Here is a 25,158-nt window from a genome sequence, read left to right as displayed (position 1 = left end):
GAGAAAGTTGCTATAAACATCTGAAGGAGGCATTTCAATGAATGTCCAAAAAATAAATAATCTACGCTGACCAGACAACTCTACTCGCTAACAGTCAAGAAGAGTTAATCAATTTAATAAATAGGCTAGAAAACGTCTGGAACTAAATACCCAAAAAACCGAAATCATGATAGATGATAGGCAACATAACAAACATCAAAATGTAACTCATATTGTCACACGTATACCTGGAACTATTGACACTATTGACAAATACAGGCATACCGGAAAAAGAAGTGAAGCGTATGTGCAACATGGCAAAGGTTGTTGGGAGAATGTCCAAGATCTGGAAAGATCGCCAGATATCCAGAGTTATCAAAAACCGGCTAGCCAAATGTCTGGTACTCCCAATATGGACGTATGAATGTGAATCGTGGACTCTCAGACAGGCGGAATGTAAGAAGATCGATGCTACCGTACTCAATACTCCATGGACTGAACGCCGTACAAACGTCTCTATTATAAATGATCTTAATATTACCAACAGGTTTTCCAGTAAAATCCCACTTAAACAACTAACATATTTTGTAATTAGGAAAAGTCTGGACAATACGGAGAGACTCATAATTCAAGGCAAGGTGTAGGGACGTAGACCACGTGGCTGCTCTCCGACTCGATGGATAGACCAGATCACGATTAGCTGTATCAAACCAATGGACGATGTCATCGAAATGACAAAATAACCGCTGAGAGAGAGAGAGAGAGATTTCCAAAGGGACACCGTGTATATTTTTAATTTTAAGAATTAATTTTAATTAATGATTATAATTTTGCAGTATGGAACATGTCCTTAAAATATGTTTTTGCCTTGCATCGCAACTTGGCAACCCCCGCGGAAAAAGCGCCGTCGCAACCACCACGCTGCAGAGACGTTTAATGACGTCACGCCGTCGTCGCGTGCTACATTTCCACTACTTTAACGACGCCTGCTGCAGTAATACAATCGACGCCAGCCAGTCAACGACACATTTTTAAAAAAAGAAACACGAACAATACGAGTTTAAGTCGAACGCGGGAGGAGCCTGATTTCGAAATTTTCAACTTGCAAAATAGTCGCCACAAATTATTAGTTTACGCGTAATGTAATTTAATTATTAAATATCGTTAATTATTCAGTCAACGTCCGGCAAACCGTCCGTCAGTAATACTTTGAAGAAAGTATACGCGAGGTTATTAATTAACGATCGGGCATGAAACGATAAATTATCGCGCGATTCCGAAAGTGAAAATTTTTCGAAAACAAATGGAACGCGTCGTTCGGCAAACTCATACCCGCACTCATTAAAATGTAGTAGCGCGAAAGACAAAAAAGTAGGAGTTAACGCACCCGTCCGTTTTGGATTTTATCCCAATTGACTTTACGAAATCAAACGAAATGAATAACGTTAGCAGCGAAAAAGTGCTAACAATGGTTCTCGAGAGGAACATTCGGACCCTTGCCAACGGTAAGTATCAATATTTTAAATTGGTGTCCGCGTTTTTTTTCTATTTTCATCATCCTGGCAGCGGGAACGTTTCGTGAGACAATGGGCGCGTTTGATTTCAAAATTTTTAATTGTATCGAGTATTTTATAAGACTTCCTATGTACAAAATGGTTAAAGTACCTTTAATAATGATAATATCGTAATAATTTGACGTTACATGATGAATAGGGTTGCCAACCCTCCCGATTTAGGCAGGACGCTCCGGCTTTTCTACTAAACCTCCCGGCTGCAGCGCCCTTGAACACACCTTCCGCTTTTCAACAAATAAAAAATACGTTAATTTGAATTTTTATTGTTAACATTTATTTTGTCTATGATCAATCCTACAACAGTGATGCAAACGATATTACATTGCAAGTTGCAAGACTGAATATAAAAACATTATAAGGCGAATTATTAATATAATTTTTGAAAAAAGATGATGCAGACATTATAAAATTGGTAAAATCTAGTCAACAATATTAACAATCTACTTATTTCTTAATTAAATATAAATAAAAATCCTTAAATTACGCACCGGGTGTCTCAGTCACCAGGTACGGGATTAGGGAAACGGGTAGCTAGAACAATTCGAAAAAAATAATTATGTAAATCGACCAAGAGAAAATCGTGATTCCTTTTTGCTTAAATCTCTAAAAGAACTTAGTTTTTTTTGGCAAAATTTTCTACTTTCCAATTTCCACGTGTTGTAATTAATATCTAAGTATCCAGAATTTACTAAATAAAACGCTAATTTATTATTTAGCATGCTTTAAAATGAATATAAAATATTGGTACTTATGTCTTAAATTTTTACAATTTTCTTTGGTTCGCACAAAATTACCCACCACCTGACATAACTATGTTTTGATATCCTTGTTCAAAGAATTTATTATAATCACTTATTTTTTATAAATAATTAAGTATAGTCAACTAACCAAAACTAATAAATTGTTGAAGATTAACCAATTTAATTAATTATTGAATTATTCAAGTAGTAAACTGTGTATTGAAACGATGAGTTTCACGAACGACTTTTTCTCTAATACCGTACCCCTTTGTCAGTACCGCCACACCCGGTATATATAAATATGGCTATACAACTTTTTCTATAGGTATTTTTTTAATAGATATGTTTGGACCAAGGTTTTGCTTTTTTTTGAAAATTTTCGTATAGTTACAGGTTTTAAGAATAAAATTTTGTTTCGTTTTTGCTTTTGTTTTCCTGGAATAACATGGTCGAAATATATTAAACTGCTTCAAAAAGTTTATTTTTCTTCCGGTGTAAATTTGTAAATTTGTTCTATCATCGTATTATAAAAGTTTTCGTGCTTTTTATGATAAATACACGATAAGCACTAACCTTATATCCCTCTCATATTTAAAAATCTGTGACCCTAGTGATGATGAAAAGCACCAAAACGGTGAAAATAATCTAGTTTTTTTCGATTTTCTTTGATTTGCTTGTAACTGCATTAAGTAAAATTCAATTCAATAATTCTCTAATTAAATCTTAGGTCTCCAATAGTTATAGTAGGTAAATACGTGCTTTTCTTTCTATTTTTTCACTACTTCACAAACCAAAAAGTTTGTTTAAAAAGCAGCGAGGAACATAGAATAAATTAATACCCCCATTCAATTAATTGTCATTTGCCTCGTTTTCTGGCGATTCTAAAGTCACCTATTGTATATTGTCCATTTAAGTGCTAGATTGTGTTTTCCTTATATAACTACAAATAGGAGGAAAAACTTTCATATATTGAAGGAAGAATATTTATCTACAACTAATTTTTTTAAACATTCTAAAATTAGTATCTACCAAATTACCATCTTTTAATACGCCAGCTAATACAACTAGGAACTCTGTCTAGAATAGTTTTCATAACTATCTCGAGCATTTCAAGTGGTATTCTAGCTAACGTTTTGCGCTACTTGCGCTCAGTTGAAATGAGATGACACTAAGATGAAACGGTCCATTACAAATTTAACAGCAGCATATTGCAGAAGGTAGTAATTATTTAAAGGTAAATTAAGATGAATATCAGCAGATATTATGCCAAAATTGTGGTAAATGGCATTTGAATCACGATTTTATTTCTCACGAGCGGAGCGCAGCGGAGACAGTGTTTAATAAACGAGTGAGTGATATTTTTGCATAACAATACGAATGAATACATTCACTGACGTGACAAACGTCAACTTTTAAGTCGTGCGGAAATATCTCCGAAATCATCCGATTGCTCCGAAACCCGTGCGGCAATATCTTGGATATATCCGAAGCGGCTCGGATCCGTCGGAAACGAAAATGACGTGGTAAAATGATACTTCCCGCACGCTTGATGTATAATTAGGTATTTTACAGAAGGGAGAAGAAAATGGTATAATATGCACTTGTTGCATAATATACTATTAGACTTTTAGTTTACAGTAGTGTTTTTCTCAAGATAAGTAATTTATAATTGGTTAGTTATAACAATAAAAACAATGTCTTTATTATGGGGCGGTATCCAAATTGCTTTAATTCGAAAATGAAGCGATATTCCAATCGGACATGTTGTATATATTTAAATTTTATAAGATTATAAAAATCTCTTAATAACATCTGACAATAATGAAATGGAGAGAAACAAAAACATGATGTAACAAATAAGGAGCTGCAATGACCATTAGTTAATTTACAAGAAATTCTGGAAGGCTGGTTGGCACATTTTGACACATTATTTTATGATAATTTTTTATATTTTGAAATTTAACCTTCTCCAATAAATATACTTATATAACTGAGTTACTTGAAAAATATGAACCAGAACAGCAAACTTAAATTGAGTTTTTGATAGTTTCTATGAAAAATTACCGTAAACACAATATTATCAAGAAGACGAAAAAAATTAAGATTAATGCTGACCCGTATATATGTTCTGTTTTCTTTTCCCAGACCGATTTATAATAAACTTGGGTAAAATATTAACTTTTCCCGATGTTTATCTCGCCGGCTTTTAGTTGTAAATATAAACCGTTTCAGTTTATGATGGCGAAACTTTTGTTTGATGTCAAAACAGTCAAACAAAATGTATGCTAAATTTAATGCAGGTTTTACAAAAGTAAAGTAAGGCGTTTTGATGCTGACTGATGACTCAAAATATGTATCGACACAACGTGACAAATATGTTTGCTCCGTACATCGTATCCTGTTTATATTGTACCTACCCTTGATCTAAATTATATATCTTCCCCCATACTATTAACATTATATTGGTAGATGAAGTAGGAATTTTTCACAGCTAATTTCACATAAAAAATGCACGAGCATTTCTGAAACGGACCTATGTTCGTTGTAGCATTTACCCTTGCGCTACGATGTAATGAACCCCATTTTATTTCTCTCTGATTAAACCATTACTGCTTATCTCTAAAATCACTTATTAACTAATGGTTCTAATACAGCTGAAACTAACACTCAAGCACTCTGTTGATGAAAAAAAAATTAATAATATCAATATCTTAATATTTCCTTTTTCCTGTATAAGTGTAGAAATTTTCAAGATATATGCAGATGTCAACTACAATAGATATTAAAATATCATGATAAGAACAGAATGAAAGGATAACCATATAAAATTGTAACATTTTCTTACAGAAATGATTTATTGATGATCACAAACAAAACAAATGAATTTATTTTGACAATAGTTTTAAATGCATATTAGCGACGCGTCAAAAATAGAGCAACATTTCTAAAATTTGTTCAAAAAGACGCTTTCAGTAAAAGTAAATGGAAAAATAATTCGTGTTGGGTTTATTTTGTGCTAAGTGTGCGGGACTAGTTATGCCAAGAGGAATTCCAATTTCAAAATATCTAAAGCAAAGAGTAGTAAATGCATTTATCGAGGGTACCAATCAAGCTAATATTTCAAGACAGTTTATGTTCCCTCGGTACAGCGTATCTAGAATAATTTCATCGTATAATGACAGAGGACACTTAGAAAAATTGCCGAAATCGGGATGACCCAAAAAACAACGGTTTTGACTGACAGGCGCATTAAAAGAATTGCTCAACAAGATCCTTGAAAGTCCGCACCTCGAATAATTGCCGAAATCCAGAAATTACGGTTGGCATACGAACTGTGCAAAGAAGATTAGTAGCTTCAAAGTTGTTCAGTAGACAGCCAGCAAAAAAATCGCTAGTTTCAGCAAGAAACAGAGCAGCAAGGTTGGCCTTTGTACGCCGGCATTTAAACTGAACCATCAATGACTGGAAAAAAGCGATGAAACGCGATATAAAATATTGAATTCTGATGGAATGCGACGTGTGAGGTGACCAATTAATACAAGGTTTAACCCTAAGTACGTAACACCTACAATTAAACATGGCAGTGTTTTTTATGGGGATGTTTCTCATGAAATGGAGTAGATCCTATACACTTCATTAATGAGATAATGAATCGATTTGTTTATAGGGAGATTATGCAGAGTGCGAAATGCCGTTACGTTTTATTTTCCAACAGGACAATGATCCAAAACACTCTTCACAACTCGTTCAACAGTGGTTTGCAGAAAACAATGTTAGATTTCTGCAGTGGCCGGCACAGTCGCCAGACCTTAACCCAATTGAAAATCTCTGGGAAGAAGAAGAACGTCGCATTCGTACACAAATGTTTCCAAATAAACAATCGTTGATAGATAAAATTAATGAAGTTTAGACAAATCTTCCAGAACATGTCACTCAAAAGTTGATAGAGTCAATGGCGCGCCGTTGCCAGCCTGTAATTATCAATAATGGATATTCTATAAATTATTAAGACATAATTTTAATTATTATTATTGTACTAAAATGTGTGTTTAATGTTTTTTTTTAAATAGAATATAATACAATACTGTTAAATACAACTTTTTGAAATAAAATAAAATAAAACACTGTTAAATACAATTTGTTGCTTTACTTTTGTCGCCTTCATTTTCGTCAAATTTTATATTAATTATTATTTAGCTTTCACCAACTAACTTAAGGTACACCCATAATGTTGTGAAAAATTACTTGCTATGCAAGGAAAGTATTTTATCATAACTAGCAAAAAATATGAACCAATTTTTTTTTATTTCAAAAATACTAAAAAAATATGTTTGTTGCTCTACTCTTGTCCGATAGTGTACATCTTTAGCAACCTAAGCTACTTTTGTAACATTAAGTTTTGATTACCTTTGACTAAAAAATAGAAGATAGAAGCGCAACCCAGAAGATGGTGGATATCAGCTTTAAACAGGAATGTGAGTGTGACTGTGAGTAGTATATCATGCAAACGAGCACCACTTTTTTATTGCTTTTAGTTTAGTTTTTGCAGTTACGAAATGTAGCCCTGAGAGAGTCCGTTTTCTTTTTAAATTCATCGATGCTGCGTTCCAAGTTACATTTTTTTAATAAACACCTCATCTGGATATATTATGAAATTAATATATTCTCAATATTACTTGTATTATAAATAATTGTGAATATGCACCATCATGATTTAGGGTGAAATTCATAGTAAGTTTTTACGGCATCCTCGGAGCCTGAGAAACAACTTTAATCTAGATTAGGTTCTAAACCTGATCCAACTGCTTTTTTGTTATGTACTGTTGAATTTTCACTTCTATTCTTGGGTTAAACACAATCTCAGTAATATCTAAGGTTAATCTTCCAGTTTTAACCTAAAAGTTAAAAAAAAACGTAAACGGTGGTAAGTTGTTTATTTTTCGCGTAGTTCAAGAGAAATATCTTTAGATTATTTTTAATTTTTCTTACAGGATTATTCTTAAAAAATGATTAAGATATTCTAAAAATTATTGACTTAGGTTTTCCAATACGTTTATAAGAAAAAACTTTTTTTTGAGCTGAAACTGTTCAAATATGCCGAAATGATCGTTTTTAACTAAAACGCATGGCAAGCAAAAATTCATTCATTTCGGTATGATTAGTACAAATCTTCTTATTTCTACAATTCTTCTTGAATTTTTGCTGGAATTGGTGAAATTTCCAATGCTATCGTATCTGTTTCAGATGTCAGAAATAATTATCGGAAATATCTAATGAGATACTTAAATTACTTACTTAAATTAGTTAAATTAAAATCAACAAAAATATTAATTCCGTCCCTGAATTCTCTCCGCAGTGGGAGAGAGACCGTGTCAAGCGAATCCTACAAACACAAGGGCGCATGGATGAAATACCCAAGTACTATGTTATGCTCAGCTGTTTACATTTACTGAACTGAGAAGGCTTTTACTTGATGAAAATCCATTTATCAAAATAAATAAGAACTAAAAGTTCAGATTTTCACGAAATTATATATTTTGATATGACAATTGTTTCGACAACACCGTGTTTTATCAAATGACATTCTTATTTATTTTGTTTACATTTACGTTTATTTTGAATATTGTTTTACTTCCTTATGCGGGCCGCATTAAAACTGAGCTAGCAATAAGAAAAATAAACAGATTCAAACAATTGCAACATAACAGAAACAAATTATTTTAATTTAGCATTACGCTTCCCAATTTCTCTTGCCTCTCCATTGCTGCAAACAACGTAATATTGGAACGATACAATAGGTCATTTATCTCGCTTGCTCTGGCACATATTAGCAATTCTTTTGTTCGTTTTTTTGCCGCTAATTTCTTTAAACTTCAATGCTGGCATTGTTATTAGCAAGGCGACACGGCAGGTGCAATGTGTTTTTCAAGCTGCTATATAAAAATATCTTTTGGGGAAGTGATCATATGATATTAAAATTAGGCAATACTAAAACATGTTATTGAGTGTTAACAAAGTACCAACTTTCAACAAGCGTTTCTGTTTTTCATTATTTTTTCAACGGCCTCTTGAAAATCCCTCATATTTTATATGTATATGCACCAAATTTTTACCTTGTTCCAATTTAAGCGCTTAATAAATAGCAGGCAAGCGTACCTGTTGTTGGTACATGCCGAAACATTTACGTTTATATACAAATGTCTGGTTATTTTTATTGTAAAATAATCTGCTTTCAAAGAATTGAACAGTAAGGAAGGTGCCAATATAAACAGCGAGACCGGCAAGGTATAAATATTATGACAATACAACAATACACTTTTATTTAGTTATTTTTATTCCGAAATTAAAACTCGGATTACCGTGTATGGTCTTTTTTTCTAAATAAAGCATACTAGAATAATAAATAAACAAGGAACTAGGAATTTATATTCTTATTAGGCAATATATTCTACTCGCTCAAATATCACTATCAAACACACCCACTGTCGCGAGCCATTTCCGGTACTTTAGTCACAGGTTTGGGAGATATCGGATGTTTTCGGTATATTTTATCCGAGTTAGTCAGTGAATGTATTCGCATTGTTTTACAAAAATGTACCAAAAATTAATGGTCGTAGAAAAAGTAAAGTATGCAACACATTGATTAACTTGTTCAGTCACTCCTTCATTCAGCACTAGCTCCGTTCATGCCAAATGAAACTAGTGACTAAAATGGCATTTATACCATTTTAAGTCATTACCCAAACACAAATCAGTATTTAGAAATGTTTAAAAGTCCTAAAACCCCCTCTCCGTCTATCAGTTTAGTTATTTTGAGATACCGACATTTGTTACTACTGATAGTATAGATAAAATCCTAGTAAAATAATAGAATAATAATAAAATTACAAATTGATTTTGGAAAATATTGTGTAATGCATCCTATAGATTTGTTATTCTATATTAAAATAAATAAACTAATTAATTTCTTGTTTTAGCCAATAAGTTTAAATCCAAAACGAAAAATGCAAATTTAAGAACTACGTTTTCATACAACTGCAAAAAAAATTAAGTAGAAATGAACATATTTATTTATTTACTTCAAGACGTCTATCTACCTAACAGGCATGAAGCCCATCTAACAGGCAAGATGTAATAAGGGGTGTTTTTTTTCGATGTATAGAACTTTAAGTTGCAATAAAACAACGATGGATTATTCGATTGACATGAATTTTATTTATCCGAAAGATAATGTTGTGGCATTACATTTTAAATATGATTTCTAGCATATGACCGCCACGGCTGGCTCGGATGTACTCCAATCTGGACATTTGTGGCCGTATATCGGCAATAACACGGCGAATGTTGTCTTCCAAATGGTCAAGCGTTTGTGGCTTATCCGCATAGACCATAGACCACACAGAAAGTAGTCTAGCGGTGTTAAATCACAAGATCTTGGAGGCCAATTCACAGGTCCAAAACGTGAAATTAGGCGGTCACCAAACGTGTCTTTCAATAAATCGACTGTGGCACGAGCTGTGTGACATGTTGCGCCGTCTTGGTGAAACCACTGGACATCATGGTTACTCAATTCAGGAATGAAAGAGTTAGTAATCATAGCTCTATACCGATCCCCATTGACTGTAACGTTCTGGCCATCATCCTTTTTGAAGAAGTACGGACCAATGATTCCACCAGCCCACAAAGCGCACCAAACAGTTTTTCTGGATGTAACGGTGTTTCGACATACACTTGAGGATTAGCTTCGCTCCAAATGCAGCAGATTTGTTTGTTGACGTTGCCATTCAACCAGCAGTGCGCTTCATCGCTAAACAAAATTCGCTTATGAAAATGGGGAACAACGGCAATCTCGTTTGGGGCCCATTCAACGAATCTACGCCTTACTTGATGATCGTTTGGCTTCAATTCTTGCACGAGTTGGATTTCCTAAGCACGTAAACCAAGATCCTTCCGCAAAATCTTCCATAAAGTGGAGGGACACAGATCCAATTCCTGTACTCGATGGCGGATGCACTCATTCGGGTCTTCCTCAATGCTACGCTCTACAGCAGCAATAGCTTCTTCTGTACGCACCGTACGGCGTCTCTGGGGATGCGAGTTATCAATAAGAGTAAACGTGGTGCGAAAACGTTCCATGGTTAATCGAATTAACTGCTCTGATGGACGATTTTGTCGACGATAAAATGGACCTAGTGCGCGATACGTATTCCGTATAGAATCATTATTTTCGAAATAAAATTGCACTATTTGCAAGCGTTGTTCAGGCATGAGTCTATTCATGATGAATTGCCAAACCAAACTGAGAATAAATCACTTGGCAGCTGTTAATTTGGTCGCCATCTTGAACAGTAGTGCCAACTTAAAGTTTTATACATCGAAAGTAATAATCCTATACAATGTATTAAATAGTTACAGACGTATTTCAAGTAATGATGATATGACGAAACTTAACCTTAAGTCTGGACTAACATAAACATTAACTCTAATAAAAAAAAACAAGAGAATGGGAAAAGACCGAAATTAATAATTATAGTAAATGAGGAAATCAATATTGCGAAAAAAAGTCTAAAAATCCGTGTCGAGCATTGTACTTGGAGGACATTGAGAAAATAGGTGATAATTTTAAAATATTTGTTCTTGCTGTGGGCAGAAAGAATGTTTAGAGTTAATACGGGGAACCAGAAAATGTAGTCTATGTCAGAGCAATCAAACAAGTTATTTAAAATGTTAAAGTCATTAAATAATGGTAATGATGACGATCACTAAGAGGCACATAACCAAATCTATTTACCATACCTATTAACATACATACATCTTATACCATACATACTTCAAAACCTTACGCAGGAGACCAAACTATTGATCCATACTCCAACTTAGACCTGACATATGAGTTATATAATATTTTTATCACTTCTGTATTTTTAAAATCTCTAGTGCAACGTACCATAAATCCCCTGCTTATTGAGGCTTCTGCCAGTACCTTATTAACATGAGGAACACATCATAATTTCAAGTCGAATATTACTCCCAAGTCCCAAAAAAGGTTAGAACGAGAGAAAGTTTTATCAAAATTATTATAGTCATATTTCACAGCTGCTCTTTGGTGGTAAACAGAGACTACATTACACTTGGCTTTATTAAATTGCAAGTTATTATTTAGGGACCAATTCTTGATTAGCTCCAAATTGCGCTGGAGAGCAAGACAATCCTCTAAACACCGGATTTTTTCAGAAAATTTTGCATCGTCCGCATATATCAAAAGACTAACATCAAGGTCCTTACCAATGTCATTAACGAAAATGTTGAATAATAATGGCCCCATTATTAAGCCTTGAAGAACGCCTGAGGAAGCAATGTATTCATCGGAAGTATGACCATAGAGATAGACGTACTGAGTACGGTTAGACAAGTATGAAGAAAACAAATTAACAGAGAATCGGACAATTCAACGGCACGGGGAGGGGGGTGATCTAGGCTATCGAACGCTTTTGAAAAATCAAGATATATGACGTAAATGTGAGAACCTTCATAAACAGGCTCAGAAATAGACCGAGACATAATCGTTAAATTGGTAATGGTGGATCTTCCTTTAAAACAACTGTGTTGTTGGGAGAGTATTTGGTTCTTAACAACATGAAATATTTTATCCTGTAGGAGAGATTTCAAAACTTTACAGCAATTTCAAATATGGAAATAGCCCTATTGTTTGTGATTTGCGATCTACAATCTTTTTTGTGTACTTATGCTATGTTATGTTTAAATTTTGAAAATTATGTTTCGGTATGAAGCTTCAAAACGAACTGGTACTAACTACTAAGTGATAATTTTTTTTAGTTATCCTTACGATTAGGCGGAACTTCAAATTATACAGATGACAAACCAAAAATATTGATTTAATAAATAATTCTGTCTCACTCGGATTGGAAGGTGTTTTATCGGATCAATGAATATAAAACGCAGATGCCGATTAACAATAAAATTTTGTCGATTACTGGACACATTTCAACGTAAATAATTACCAGTCAGTTGGAAGTATCACTGCCAAAAAATCGATTTCGGTAGAAATAGATCCAGGCCGAATAAACAAATAGCTAATTAAAACAATATTCCTATCTGCTTTGTCTCGTTAGCCACCAGAGGCGTTCCATTGAATCGCTACAACGATACGATACCGGAGTTTTAGTCTTAACAGGTAAATAAAAAAATAAAAAATTCAATAAATTTATTAAATTATTATAATTTATTTGTATATACAGCCAAAAAAGCAAATTCTCTCGAGTAACATAAACTTACAGTGACTCACAACTTAAATGATGCAGTCGCTATAACAAAAACTGGCCTAAATGTCTGTTTATTTATTTGAAAAAAAAAACAACTTATTGAAATTAAGTTAGCAACGAGCCTTCTAAAAAAGCGTGAATTTTTGTCTTAAATATGCCTTACTTAGTTAACAATAAAGAATTAATTAAATTATATACAATATTAACGTCACACCTTAAATGGTGCAAACAAAATATAACCAAATCAATAGAGAAAAACAACTACATAATTTGAAATACTCCTGCTAATATTTAGTCGGGCCTCTTTCATTATTGACAACGCCTTGTAGTCTTCTAGTATACTCTAGTATACTTCTAGTATACTCCGGGGAAATTGTGTTCCATACTTCAGTCACTTTTACTTTTAATTCATTCTTGTTAGATTTTGGGGCACTCTTTACTTTGTTTTTTAATGTCAACCACAAATATTCAATTAGATTTAACTGTGCTGACTGGGCAGGTGTCTTAATAACATTTGGGCAGTTACGACGCAACCAACTGCGGATTATTCTTACCCATATTTAATTTTTGGGAACTAGCAACCAGATCCTATTTTAATATATCCAAATACAGATATTGGTTCATATTTTCTTCAATGAAATTAATATAACTCCACCTCCGCTTTACCATAGCTTTTCAAATTTTCAATTCTAATTCTTCCTTAGGATTTCCCCATACTGATATTTTTCCATCGGATCCAAATGAGTTTATTTTGGTCCCATCGGCAAATATTGTTGAATCCCAGAAGTTCAAATCTTTATCGATATGCTCTCTAGCGAATGCCAATCTCACGCGTCTATTTCTTCGACTAATGAAAAGATTATTTCTGGCAGATCGACCATGTAAATTATTTTTTCGCAAGATTCGTCGAATTGTTTCGAGGTTACACCTTTTTCCAAATTGTCTTTCCACCTCGACATACATCTTTGGAGCACTTTTTTTTGGATAATTCGATACCTCTCTTGCAATCCATCTTTCCTCACGTACATTGGAGATCTTATTTGGAGCAAACCTCGACTTATTCTCGACCCTATTTTAGTTACAGTAACATTCAATTATATGCTGAACAGTTGATGGACATTTATTTACCATTTTGGCTATGTCTCTTTGGCTGTATCCATTCGAAAACGTGTTTTAAAATGTCAAACTAAACAAAAAACAATTGCAGTAATAAATAAAAGCCTTGGTAAATTTCAAACTGATAAGTTTTGATCCCGGTTATAATTTTTGCATCATTTAAGCTGTGACGTTAATATTGCATATAATTTAATTAATTCTTTATTGTTAACTAAGTAAGGCATATTTAAGACAAAAAGTAATTCACACTTTTTTAGGGCTCTTTACTAACTTAATTTCACTAAGTTGTTTTTTGCCAAATAAATCAAGAGACATTCAGACTATATACGCAAAGAATTATGGTACCTTTTTAGAAAACCGCACAAAAACATTTACTGAATGACATATGACAATCACAATTGACAAATGTCAAAATACCCACTCTACCGAATAATCCGATCGCTCAAAAAACGTGGCTAAAATACCGGAAATGGTTCGCTACCGTCAGCGACGAAGCTGACGTCTTATATTAAAGTGACACTTTCCGCATGCTTGGGGGTAGGGAGTAGAGAAGAGTATATTATGCAACAAGTGTGGTAAACGGCGTTTATTTCTCAAGAGTATAAACAATATTTACCATTAAAAAAGGTATCCAGAATATTTTCAAAACAGCCTATTAACTCAAAAATTTGATATGCAATCTTTCGTCCTTAAATATGAACTGGTCATTTTGTTTAAACATTCAACCAAAATTGTATGCAACAAGTGTGGTAAATGGCATTTGAATCACGAGTTTATTCGGCACGAGCGGAGCGCAGCGGACAACGAATCACTTTAAAAGTTTACCAAACGTGTTGCATGCTATACCTTTTCTACGAGCATTAGTTTTCACTGACTGAGGTCTAATATGAACGTCAGAATTGATAAACGTCAAAATTCAAGTCGCTTTTTTAATTTATGAAAGTAGACTACACCCTTTAATCCGAAAACTTTTGAAAAAGTGACTAAGTTATCCTAGTGTGCTAACAAGAATTTCCTTTTCTGTCAGTTATATCCCAGGTACATTTGGGAAGCATAATTTAACATAAAAGAAATGAACGCCTATGTGTAATCACGGAGTTGCCAAAAATAGGCGCCCCCTGCGATGCGATACCAGAAATAGAGTACTAAATCTACTTTTAACCGCTGCTCTTTTTCTTCCAGCACTATAAATACTGTTATTGTTTGTTAGTCTTCATACGATTCGACTTCGTGTTAGATTTCGAAGATTTGCAGCAAATATAGGTAGATAAACTAAATGCCAAACTACCCTATGTAAATTTGACGGTGAAGTGATATCGACGACTTAAAACAATTACACCATTATACCCAAAAAAGTTAGGTCAAACTGCCTAAACTAATATACTTGAATTCAAAGAGAAACAAACCGGTCTGGAACAACTCTGAATTGGCGTGAGGAAATCTAGAGATGACAATACTGACTTTATGCACTAGAAATAATCCATTAACTTTAAGAAATAGTTAATATAATCAAAAGTACCTCGGCGAGATGCAAAGTAATTAAAATATTTTATACCACAATAATACAATAACCTCCCTAAGGGTAACTCTAACACATAAATACACAAATAATCACTTTCCCCCAAATGGCGAGGAATAAATACCATTGGCCAAAGGCATTTTTCCTTTCAAAGTTATAACACATTGCAAAGGGAGCATATAAAGGGAGGTTACGTTGATTTAAAGAAATTCTGAAGAGATTATCCCATACTAACCATTTAAGTACGTCGCTCCACTTTTGTGGTATGGCATACCCTATTTTCCATTTTTTTCAAAAGGTATTATTGAACATTAGACGATCTTCTAAATATAGATTGTTAAACAATTTGTTTTATTTATTTTGGCAAGTAGTCGAAAAATTTTATCGCACCTTTTCGAATTATTGCCGTTTATATTGTTCTTTTTACGATCGAAACAACGTCTAGAACGACGTAAAATTTTTAATAAAATAAATACACGGAAAACTCAGTCCGCAAAATATGAAATCTGGAAGATTGGAAACAATGCCGACAACAAAACGGTTACATGAAGCATTAAAATCCACGTGTTGTTTTCAATTTAAATCAAGCAGTCATATTTGTTATCTTTTTGGATATAAAATATTAATGGGATATGCTTGGAAGGATATCGGCGGGCATTGTAAACTGTTACTCTTTTTGAAACAAGGCATGAATGAATCATGTAAAACTTTTTAATATTTTATATACATTTTTTTTTAATTTACGCCATGATATCAGAATAGTATATTATGCAACACCTGCGATAAACGGCATTTAACTCATGAGTTTATTTGAAACGAGCGGAGCGGAGCGGAGCGAGTGTTTAATAAACGAGTCACTTATAAAGTTTACCGGACGTGTTGCGTACTATACTTTTCTACAACCGTTAGTTTTTGCGTACATTTTCGCAAAACACGAATACATTCACTGACATGACTGTCAGAATTGACAAACGTCAACATTCGAAGCGTGGGAAATATCTCCGAAAATATCCGATTGCTCCCAAACCCGTGCGGTAAAATTCCGGAAATGTCCGAAGTGGCTCGGATTCGTGGGAAACGAAACTGACGTGGTAAAGCGACGCTTCCCACATGCTAGATCGGTGCGTAATTAGGTATTTTACTGAAGGGAGGAGAAAAAAGATTTTTTAGAAGGGAATTTTGCAATTTTCCAATTTTTACAAAATGTTGTTTACAAAAATGTACACAAAAACTAACGGTAGTAGAAAAGGTACAGTATGCACCACGTTTGGGAAACTTTTTAAGTCACATTAATTAAGCACTGGCTCCGCTGCGATCCGCTCGTGCCAAATAAACTCGTGATTTAAATGCCGTTTACCACACTTGTTGCGTAATAAGCATTTGTAACGTCTGCGTAATTACAAAGCATTTTATGTAGGGTGTATATGTCCGAAAAAAGCTTTGCACTTAAAAAAAAAATCATATAAATAGTAATATGGTACCCTTCTGTTAGGGGATTTTTAAATTTTATTAATTGTTTAACACTCTGCACAGCAAAACTTTCTTCACGCCAATTCAGAGTTGTTCCAGACCGGTTTGTTTCTCTTTGAATTCAAGTATATTAGTTTTAGCAGTTTGACCTAACTTTTTTGGGTATAATGGTGTAATTGTTTTAAGTCGTCGATATGACTTCACCGTCAAATTTACATAGGGTAGTTTGGCATTTAGTTTATCTACCTATATTTGCTGCAAATTTTTGAAATCTAACACGAAGTCGAATCGTATGAAGACTAACAAACAATAACAGTATTTATAATGCTGGAAGAAAAAGAGCAGCGGTTAAAAGTAGATTTAGTACTCTATTTCTGGTATCGCATCGCAGGGAGCGCCTATTTTCGGCAACTCCGTGATTACACATAGGCGTTCATTTCTTTTATGTTAAATTATGCTTCCCAAATGTACCCGGGATATAACTGACAGAAATAGAAATTCTTGTTAGCACATTAGGATAAGTTAGTAACTTTTTCAAAAGTTTTCGGATTAAAGGGTGTAGTCTATTTTCATAAATTAAAAAAGCGACTTGAATTTTGACGTTTATCAATTCTGACGTTCATATTAGACCTCAGTCAGTGAAAACTAATGCTCGTAGAAAAAGTATAGCATGCAACACGTTTGGTAAACTTTTAAAGTGATTCGTTGTCCGCTGCGATCCGCTCGTGCCAAATAAACTCGTGATTTAAATGCCGTTTACCACACTTGTTGCATAATAAGCATTTGTAACGTCTGCGTAATTACAAAGCATTTTATGTAGGGTGTATATGTCCGAAAAAAGCTTTGCAATTAAAAAAAAATCATATAAATAATAATATGGTACGCTTCTGTTAGGGGATTTTCAAATTTTATTACTTGTTTAACACTCTGCACAGCAAAACTAAAATTGTTATATAGCAAAACCACAACATTTTATTTAACCGGATATTTTTCTTTTATTTGCTTCATTCGCGGATGCGCCATATTATAACAAAGTACAAGGGCTCTAAATTGCGCCGATTCGATTCTCTCGATCTGGCCGCTCGCCAACTCCACTCCCAAGCCGTGTAATTGTGACTTAATTTTGATAAGCCTAAAATGAAGTAACAGATTTTACGAAATCGCTATCACCACTGGTTCTCAGGAATAATAAATTGAAATTTGCTGCTAGTAACTTTATTCTTATTCTCCATTTTGATATTTAATGCTTTCCTGGGTAGAAAAGAATGAAATACAAAAAAAATTAATTTGGTCGTGGTCGCGTTAAAAATTTGGAGCTGACTATAAACCAGAGCATCTCCCTCTATTCCAGATTCTCAGAGGCGGTATTAAGATTATTTCCAATGAGCTCTATATATTTTGTATGGAAATGTAAGAATATATTATTAGTTACCTTATTTAATAATCTGGTTTGGATAAAATGAATATATTTGCTTTTTTATCATATCTTGCTCACGATTGGCCAGACGGTGAGATAACAAAGATTGTTGTTTAATGAATCCTCTATTAAAAATTCATACCCTTTTACAAATTTTTGAAACGCCCTGTAAAACGTTTTATTCAACACCGCCATTGATAATCAGCCTATACGTAGTCGACATCTACCTGACTTGTCCCTTACTTATACTTGCTGGGTTTATCCACTAAAAATAGGTATGACAGTCCAAATTACTTTTGGGGGGAGGGGGGTCCGTCAAACGCCGATAAGATATACTTTGAGACACACCATAATCTGTTAAGCAATGCAACACAATTTAATTTTTAAAACCCTAGCTGCAGGTACCTAAATCAAAGCGCTACCCAAATAAAAAAACACAAAACAGCATCATGAGAAAAAGTGACGATTACAACGTTGCACAAGAGCACCCGACCACGAACTACGTGTGTCGATCAAAATATCACGACAACATTAACCACCAAAATGAATTCTGACTTTCTATAGGGTAGAAAGCCGTCTATATCTAGATCTCCCAGTCATGTTTAGAAAAGAATAAAATTATTTTGAAATTATGCTCTTCAAATTCATTTTCCTAATCTTAACAACCATCATTCCATCTATTGATTGCTAATTTCTACCCAAATTATCTTCCATGCAGTTAGCATACATTATTATTTAATTACAGTTCAACAAAAGTATGAAATTCTAACAAACAGGAACTTCAATAAAACTTCAATTTTAATTTTCCCAGTTAACAGTATTCAGGTTATCAAATGTGCGTGAACTTGATCCGGTGCTTAATTGATGAAGAGCAATCAGTCAAATGTGTTAATTATTCCAACTAGGCGAAAATGAGTAAGTCAGTTCGTTCTCCACAAAACTCCCATATTATCGGATGTTTGACGTTTTTTTTCCAGGAAGAGGAAATCCGAAACTATACAATAGTTACTTATTAGCTTCGAAACACTTTCATTGTTAAATAGCGCGCGAGCTAATCGTTTCACTGACCTTTCCTACATAGAAGTAAAATAAATTTTATAAATAACTTGAAACTAAATGTCTATTTTTGTCCCCGTTTACAATCTGCTTGAATGAGTTATCGCTACGGTAAATTTTAAAACAAATATTACACAAGAAAAAGATTGGGAAAGCAAAACTTTTCATCAATTTAATGTTGTTTTTTTCATTTCATTGTTGTCTTTCAATTGATTAAAATCGTTAGGGTTCGTAAAAAAGCGACGGTGAAATTAAACAAGTCACTTCCCGTAAAACTTACGGAACTGAAAATTTATTTCTGACTTTCTGACTCCGTTCAACAACGGTGCTTGCTTTTACAGCAGCTCCCTCTCGCGATGGGGGTTGAATATTCCATCACTTTCTGGACTTTCTTGCAACTCAGAAACGTCCGGACTCAGCTCATGCGGATCTCTCGCAAAAAATAATATATATTATTCAAGAAGTTTCATAAACGCAAAAAAGTATCTCAACGTATTGGGTACATTCTTGCAATACGGCTTGAAAACATTCACTGCGTCACGTTAGACGTAATCGTCAAAGTCCGTTTCTTAGAGCTACCGTAAACATCGCTCCCAAAACAAACCTGATGTCTTAATTTGAGACGTTCTGCACGCTTGGTCGTGCTTATCTGGGTATTTTAGAATAGGAAGTACAAAAACGACTATTAAATTAACTCTGACGTAATCTAGTCTACGAAAGATAAAGAAAACTATTAAACTATCTGTTCCATTTGTCTAGCTATATAATTAAATGGTTAGATTCATGTCCAAGTGATTCACAAACCTTGTAAAAAGGACAAAGTGTTCTGTTATTTTTAGCAACCAATAGATAAATCATATTATAATGTCCTTATGATTGTCTCTGGCGGTACTTAGGTCGCCGAATAGCTTTACCTTGCCATCTGAAATTTTACATAAAATATTTAAACCGAAATATTGAGAACCCACTTTCATTTAAATACTTTCTCAACTTGTGTTTGTGTTTTCAGTTCTGAAATATATATGCATACTTTATAATATTGCCAAATACTTAGATAATGCTGATTTTGAATATAATACGGAACCAGACGCCAATTAACATAAGTGAGGAAAGTACGAATTAGAAGATGCACTTCTAAATCGTGCACCCCACGAACAGATGCTGTTCAAGCAAAAACCTCTTCAGTATAAGCAAATCAGTTTACAAACTTTGTGTTCATATGGTCCATTATCGGGATTATAAGATTTAACAAAAACCAGTCAATGGATTTCTTTATTCTAGGCACCAAACTCCTCGTTGCTTTTTAAGAACCCATTTAAAAATGAAATGACTGTTTAGCAATTTGACTTAACCTAATAAACATTTTATTTTTGTGAACTTATAAATTAACAAATAAAGGAAATGCCCTGTGTTAATTTTACATGTGACAACAGTATTAACGTAATTTTGTGTTGGCTTGTCGTTGTTGGGTTAATATAATATATTGTTGCAGGAGTTCATTCGCCAGTGATTGGAAATAAGAGCACACCGATCCAAAATCCAAATCAAGGCATCGCCACCCTATTGGTTATGATAGCAGTATTGACAATTATTATTCTGTTTTGTTGCTTCTCGGCACCTGGAATACGATCGTTATGTAAACGGTACATATTCAGGACGTGTCCGTATGACGATCCGAATCTGGATAACGGTGAGCAAAATGAAAAATATAAATCTAGCACAATAAAAGATGCTACTTTTCTGTGGGATATCCTTCAAAGAGGCGGGGAAATTAGGAAGCGCCAAACTGGCCTAATTGGTAGGCACCCAACTTAACAACGTAATGGCAAAGTGCCTTTGCTAACTAGTCCAAAGTAGTAAATATTCGGTGGTAACTCCTGGATGAGTTAAGCTCTCTCTCTCGCGCGCGCGCTCTTTCGCTCCGTCAAACAGGGCTACTTTGACACATTGGACACATTGTTAAGATATTTTTCCTTTGCTAAATAAGTCAAAAATATTGAAGTACAGGGAAGACGCAAAACACACTTCATATGCGAATGAACTGTGATAAATAAAAAGCCAATTTTATCACAGCTCAAGTCTCTAACTATATGTCGGTTCTGTTGTTCTGGTCATATAGGTACTAGAAATATAGGGGCGCTGCCTACACCAATAATACAGGAACTTACGAAGCAACAATGAAAAAAAAATCAGATGAGGCAATTTTCCGGCAGTATTTTCTCAAAATATATCTATATCTCTTTAAATGTTCTAGAAAAACAAGTAAAGTGCGTGGAAATCGTTGTTTACAAAGAAAATGGCGCGAGTAAAAAATGGCCGTAGTAGGATTACTATATTATCTGATAGCTATATGGTATGATATGTTGAAGTTATGCGTCGTCGGCTCCATCTTGAGATAAAATTTGCGAAATAAGAAGTCAATATTTAAAAGTCCAATACAAAATCAGACTACAATTAAAAAACGAATAAATAGCCAATTTGAAGAACAGCTCGCCAGAAATTGAGTTAGTTGAGCTGCCTTGCTGATCCTTTATGAGGACCTTTACTTACCTACTAAACTTTAAAAATTGTTATGGGTGTTTTAACATTTCTTTATTTTCTAATTACTAGGATACGTTTTTGGTGATTACTTAGATTGCATAGGTTATTAGTGTTAATAATACCTGAAAAAATATAAAACCAAATTAAGAGATAAGACATCTCGAGTTCTTCCCTTTACCTTCCTCCATTATACCACTACTCCCTTCCTTATACTATTTTTTTAATTCGAATTATTTACCAACTAGATCTGAATCGATTGGCATAGTATAAATGGTTTCAACAGTTCTGCTCCATTCAATGGAACAAACTTTAAATATCCAGGCTGTCCCGAAATTAGATGTCTAAAATAGAGATGAAAGTTCTTTTCTACGTACTTGAGAGAGGCTTCTGGATTTCGCCTGGGTCGGGTATTGACGCTGTCTTGCCAGCTTATTTGGTGAAACGTCAGCAAAACAGAGTTAATACCCGACGCAAGAGAAATCATGTTCAACAGACTGCGGAAGTTTCTTTGGAAAATTAAACATTATTGTTTACCATATTATTTTGTCTGATCAATCTCAATTCGATTAGCTATGAGCGGAAATAGTTCATAAATTGTCGCTGTAGATTAGAATTGTCATTGAGGGTACTAAAACCTATAAATAAAATAAAATTGAAGAAAGTAGTAAATAAATCGACAAAGTATTCTCTCCTCCAAATTCCATACTAAAAATAAAACAATCACAAACTATTCCGACAGTTGGCAACAGTTCATCCGAGCTTAATTTAATATTAATTGCGATGTTACGTGTATTACATTGAAAACAAAAGTGAACTGCGCCACCTCACCGAGTTTTTTTGTTATACAAATCATTTTTTTATCAAATTATTGTCAAGTGACGGCATAATTATTTATAAACCTAGTTGAGTTGCAGCCTTTAAATTTCATTTTGTTTATTTCTGAAAAATGAAGTTACTGGAGAACGTAGGTGGCAAACCTCAAATTTAAAACGCGGAAATAGTTAAATATTTTATTCTAATAATTTTTAAAAGAGAAAAATTGAAACAAAATTGTTTCCTTATAGGGAAAAAAACTGTAATTTAAAAAGAACACAAAAATTATGAATTAAAAAAACCAATAAGTTTAATATATTTAATTATGTTTATTATTTAATTAATTTGTAAATATAAAATAAATATATTTTCAATATAAAAAATTACTAGATATGGATATTGAACTAGATTGATTGATCCAAAACTGGAGCAAAAAGTCACACCACGTTATTATTACCCAAACTCTGTCAGTTACAGTATTAAACACCTATATATAAGCATATATTTAATTAAAAATATTAAACTCAAGCTCGAAGGACAATACAATTAAAAATTTTGGTTAGTTTGATGTTTTAAGGTATGTGAAATAAAAAAAAAGTAAATAAACTTCGAAAATAACATTTTTAGTTTATAGTGTTGTGCGCGTACCAAGTTTTTAAACTTTTTGCCAAGTATTATAATGCATTTTATATCTAGAAAATTAAAAGAAAGCTCATGTTCAAGAAACAACAAACAAAATAAAATAGAAAAACTAATTTCAGATTCATTGAAACACTGTTCGAATATCATTTTCAGTATATACAAGGCGATACGGATATCCAACCGACGATCTTTCTGACGTAGTAATAACAGACCCGCCGAAAAAAGAGCATGATCAGGTAAAAAGGTAAAATTGATGTCGTTTGCAGAGTGTTTATTGTGGAAATGTGAAGAACAAATAAATTATGGTCTCATAAGCGTGCACATAACGCATGAATGCTTAAAAACGACTGATCTTCGCTTGTCGTTATAGTCTATTTGCTAACCCATGCTCTCAGTACGTATATCTCGATGCAATACGTCGTCTCGCGTGAAATACAAAGTTCGTTTCAATAATTTTCGTTAATTTCTAAGTTGCAATAAAATTTGCAAATAAATTAGCTACCTGTTAAACATATATGAGAATTAGTACCATAGAGCTCCCAGATATAAAGGCCCTGCCTATGATGGTAATACAGGACCTTTTGAAGTCATCATAAAGTGTAAAGAGTAAAGTGCCCTTATTTAAAAAAAACAGCAATGTACTATTAGAAAAAAATAAAAAGTTAAGCCCGAATATCAAACAGACAATATCAAGCAATTTCTGTACTTTGTTTTTTTTTAAGTTTATAACTTCGAAAAATTTATCAAAAACAAATCACAAAAAATAAAGTAAATTTTTAATATTTTATTCAATGTTATAAGTTTCTTTGTGTCGTCTGAGTCTGAGTTATTATATTATTATATTAGTGAATTAGACATCATTATAAACATAAAGAAACGTTCTTTACATTTTCCTTATCGAGAGTAAAATGATTTTTTATTTCGGATGTTTTATTACCAGCAAAAATAGAAACACAAAAGTGGATATAAAACATAAATTTCAAAAGTCAGTATCTATGAGATTATTAAGGGTATCTGGCCAATGTTATTGTATCCACAACGATTATTTCTGAAACGAACTTTCCTTTTACCATTCGTCTGTTTAATCATCTCTGAGTTATATGAAATATTCAAAGCAAACAGTAAAGGAACTGTCGGGAACACGCATTCAGGAAAAGTGATGCGAGCCCGCCAACCTGGACAAACTAATGCATTTTTATTTTACAGGTAGCACACAAGTCCCAGAGTCCACAACGCCAACAGTAATACTCCTTCCTTATGGTCGAATGCTAGTAGTCGATAGAAGTGTCTTCAATCAACTCCAAGTCGATCACACGGGAATCGATTTTATGGAATTAAGTGCCGATTTAATCCGAGCAGAAAGCGGGCAGTACCGAATCACGAACAGTACGCCCAGCGTTTTCATTGACTCTGACAATACGAGCAAAGGCATGTCTCCAACATCTTTGGGTTTTTCTCCTCCGGCGTACGAAGATATTTTCGGAAAAAAAGCACTCGACTTACCCCCATCCTATAGTGAAGTAAGCATTATACTTAAAAATCAACAAATCGAGGAGTGTATTGAAATGAGTGAATTGAATACGTGTCGGGAAGAAGGAAGGACTAAATCTTCGGTCAGTGACGATATCAATCGAGTCAGTGAGAATAGCTTTAATAACATGCAAAGATCGTTTAGCATGTAGGAGTAAAAGCTATTAAAGGTAATCTTATGAATCCTGATTGCTGTTAAATTTTCTCGAGTTTTAAAATGCGTCAAGTTTGAAATCGAAAGCAACGAAAAGACAAAAATTAGATTTTAAAATCACCTAGGTGAAATTAATTCGTGAAAAGTGATAGGGTAAATTTACTCGTATTGCTTATCGCTACCTGTACTGTTGTTAAATTATTATACAATTTTAACTAATGTCTGCTTGTTTTATTTATGTAACAACTAACAATCTCGTCTGCCTAATAAAACACATTACAGTGCTTCATTAGTCAAGAAGAAAATTGCTTAAAATCGTGTTCA

The 25,158-nt window shown here is 33.6% G+C and overlaps 1 protein-coding gene across 3 annotated transcripts; it reads left to right on the top strand.

Annotated features, from left to right (window-relative positions):
* The first annotated feature begins 982 nt into the window (after positions 1-982).
* LOC132699390 (uncharacterized) lies at positions 983-25,053 on the top strand. 3 transcript variants are annotated; one of them, XM_060666071.1, is made up of 4 exons: positions 983-1,484; positions 20,647-20,844; positions 23,304-23,386; positions 24,357-24,494. In XM_060666071.1, exons 1-4 carry the CDS (start codon positions 1,415-1,417, stop codon positions 24,393-24,395), a joined length of 390 nt encoding a protein of 129 aa, XP_060522054.1. In that variant the 5' UTR covers positions 983-1,414; the 3' UTR covers positions 24,396-24,494. The 3 variants fall into 3 exon arrangements, with proteins under 3 accessions (XP_060522054.1, XP_060522062.1, XP_060522046.1); XM_060666079.1 differs by having other exon boundaries at positions 23,304-23,394; positions 24,357-24,489; XM_060666063.1 differs by lacking the exon at positions 23,304-23,386 and having other exon boundaries at positions 24,357-25,053.
* The last annotated feature ends 105 nt before the right edge of the window (positions 25,054-25,158 follow it).

This window comes from Cylas formicarius, unplaced genomic scaffold (genome assembly GCF_029955315.1).
Source record: "Cylas formicarius isolate icCylForm1 unplaced genomic scaffold, icCylForm1.1 PGA_scaffold_10__41_contigs__length_53128322, whole genome shotgun sequence".
Classification (NCBI taxonomy): domain Eukaryota; kingdom Metazoa; phylum Arthropoda; class Insecta; order Coleoptera; family Brentidae; genus Cylas; species Cylas formicarius.
This window is presented reverse-complemented; position numbering and strand designations above follow the sequence as displayed.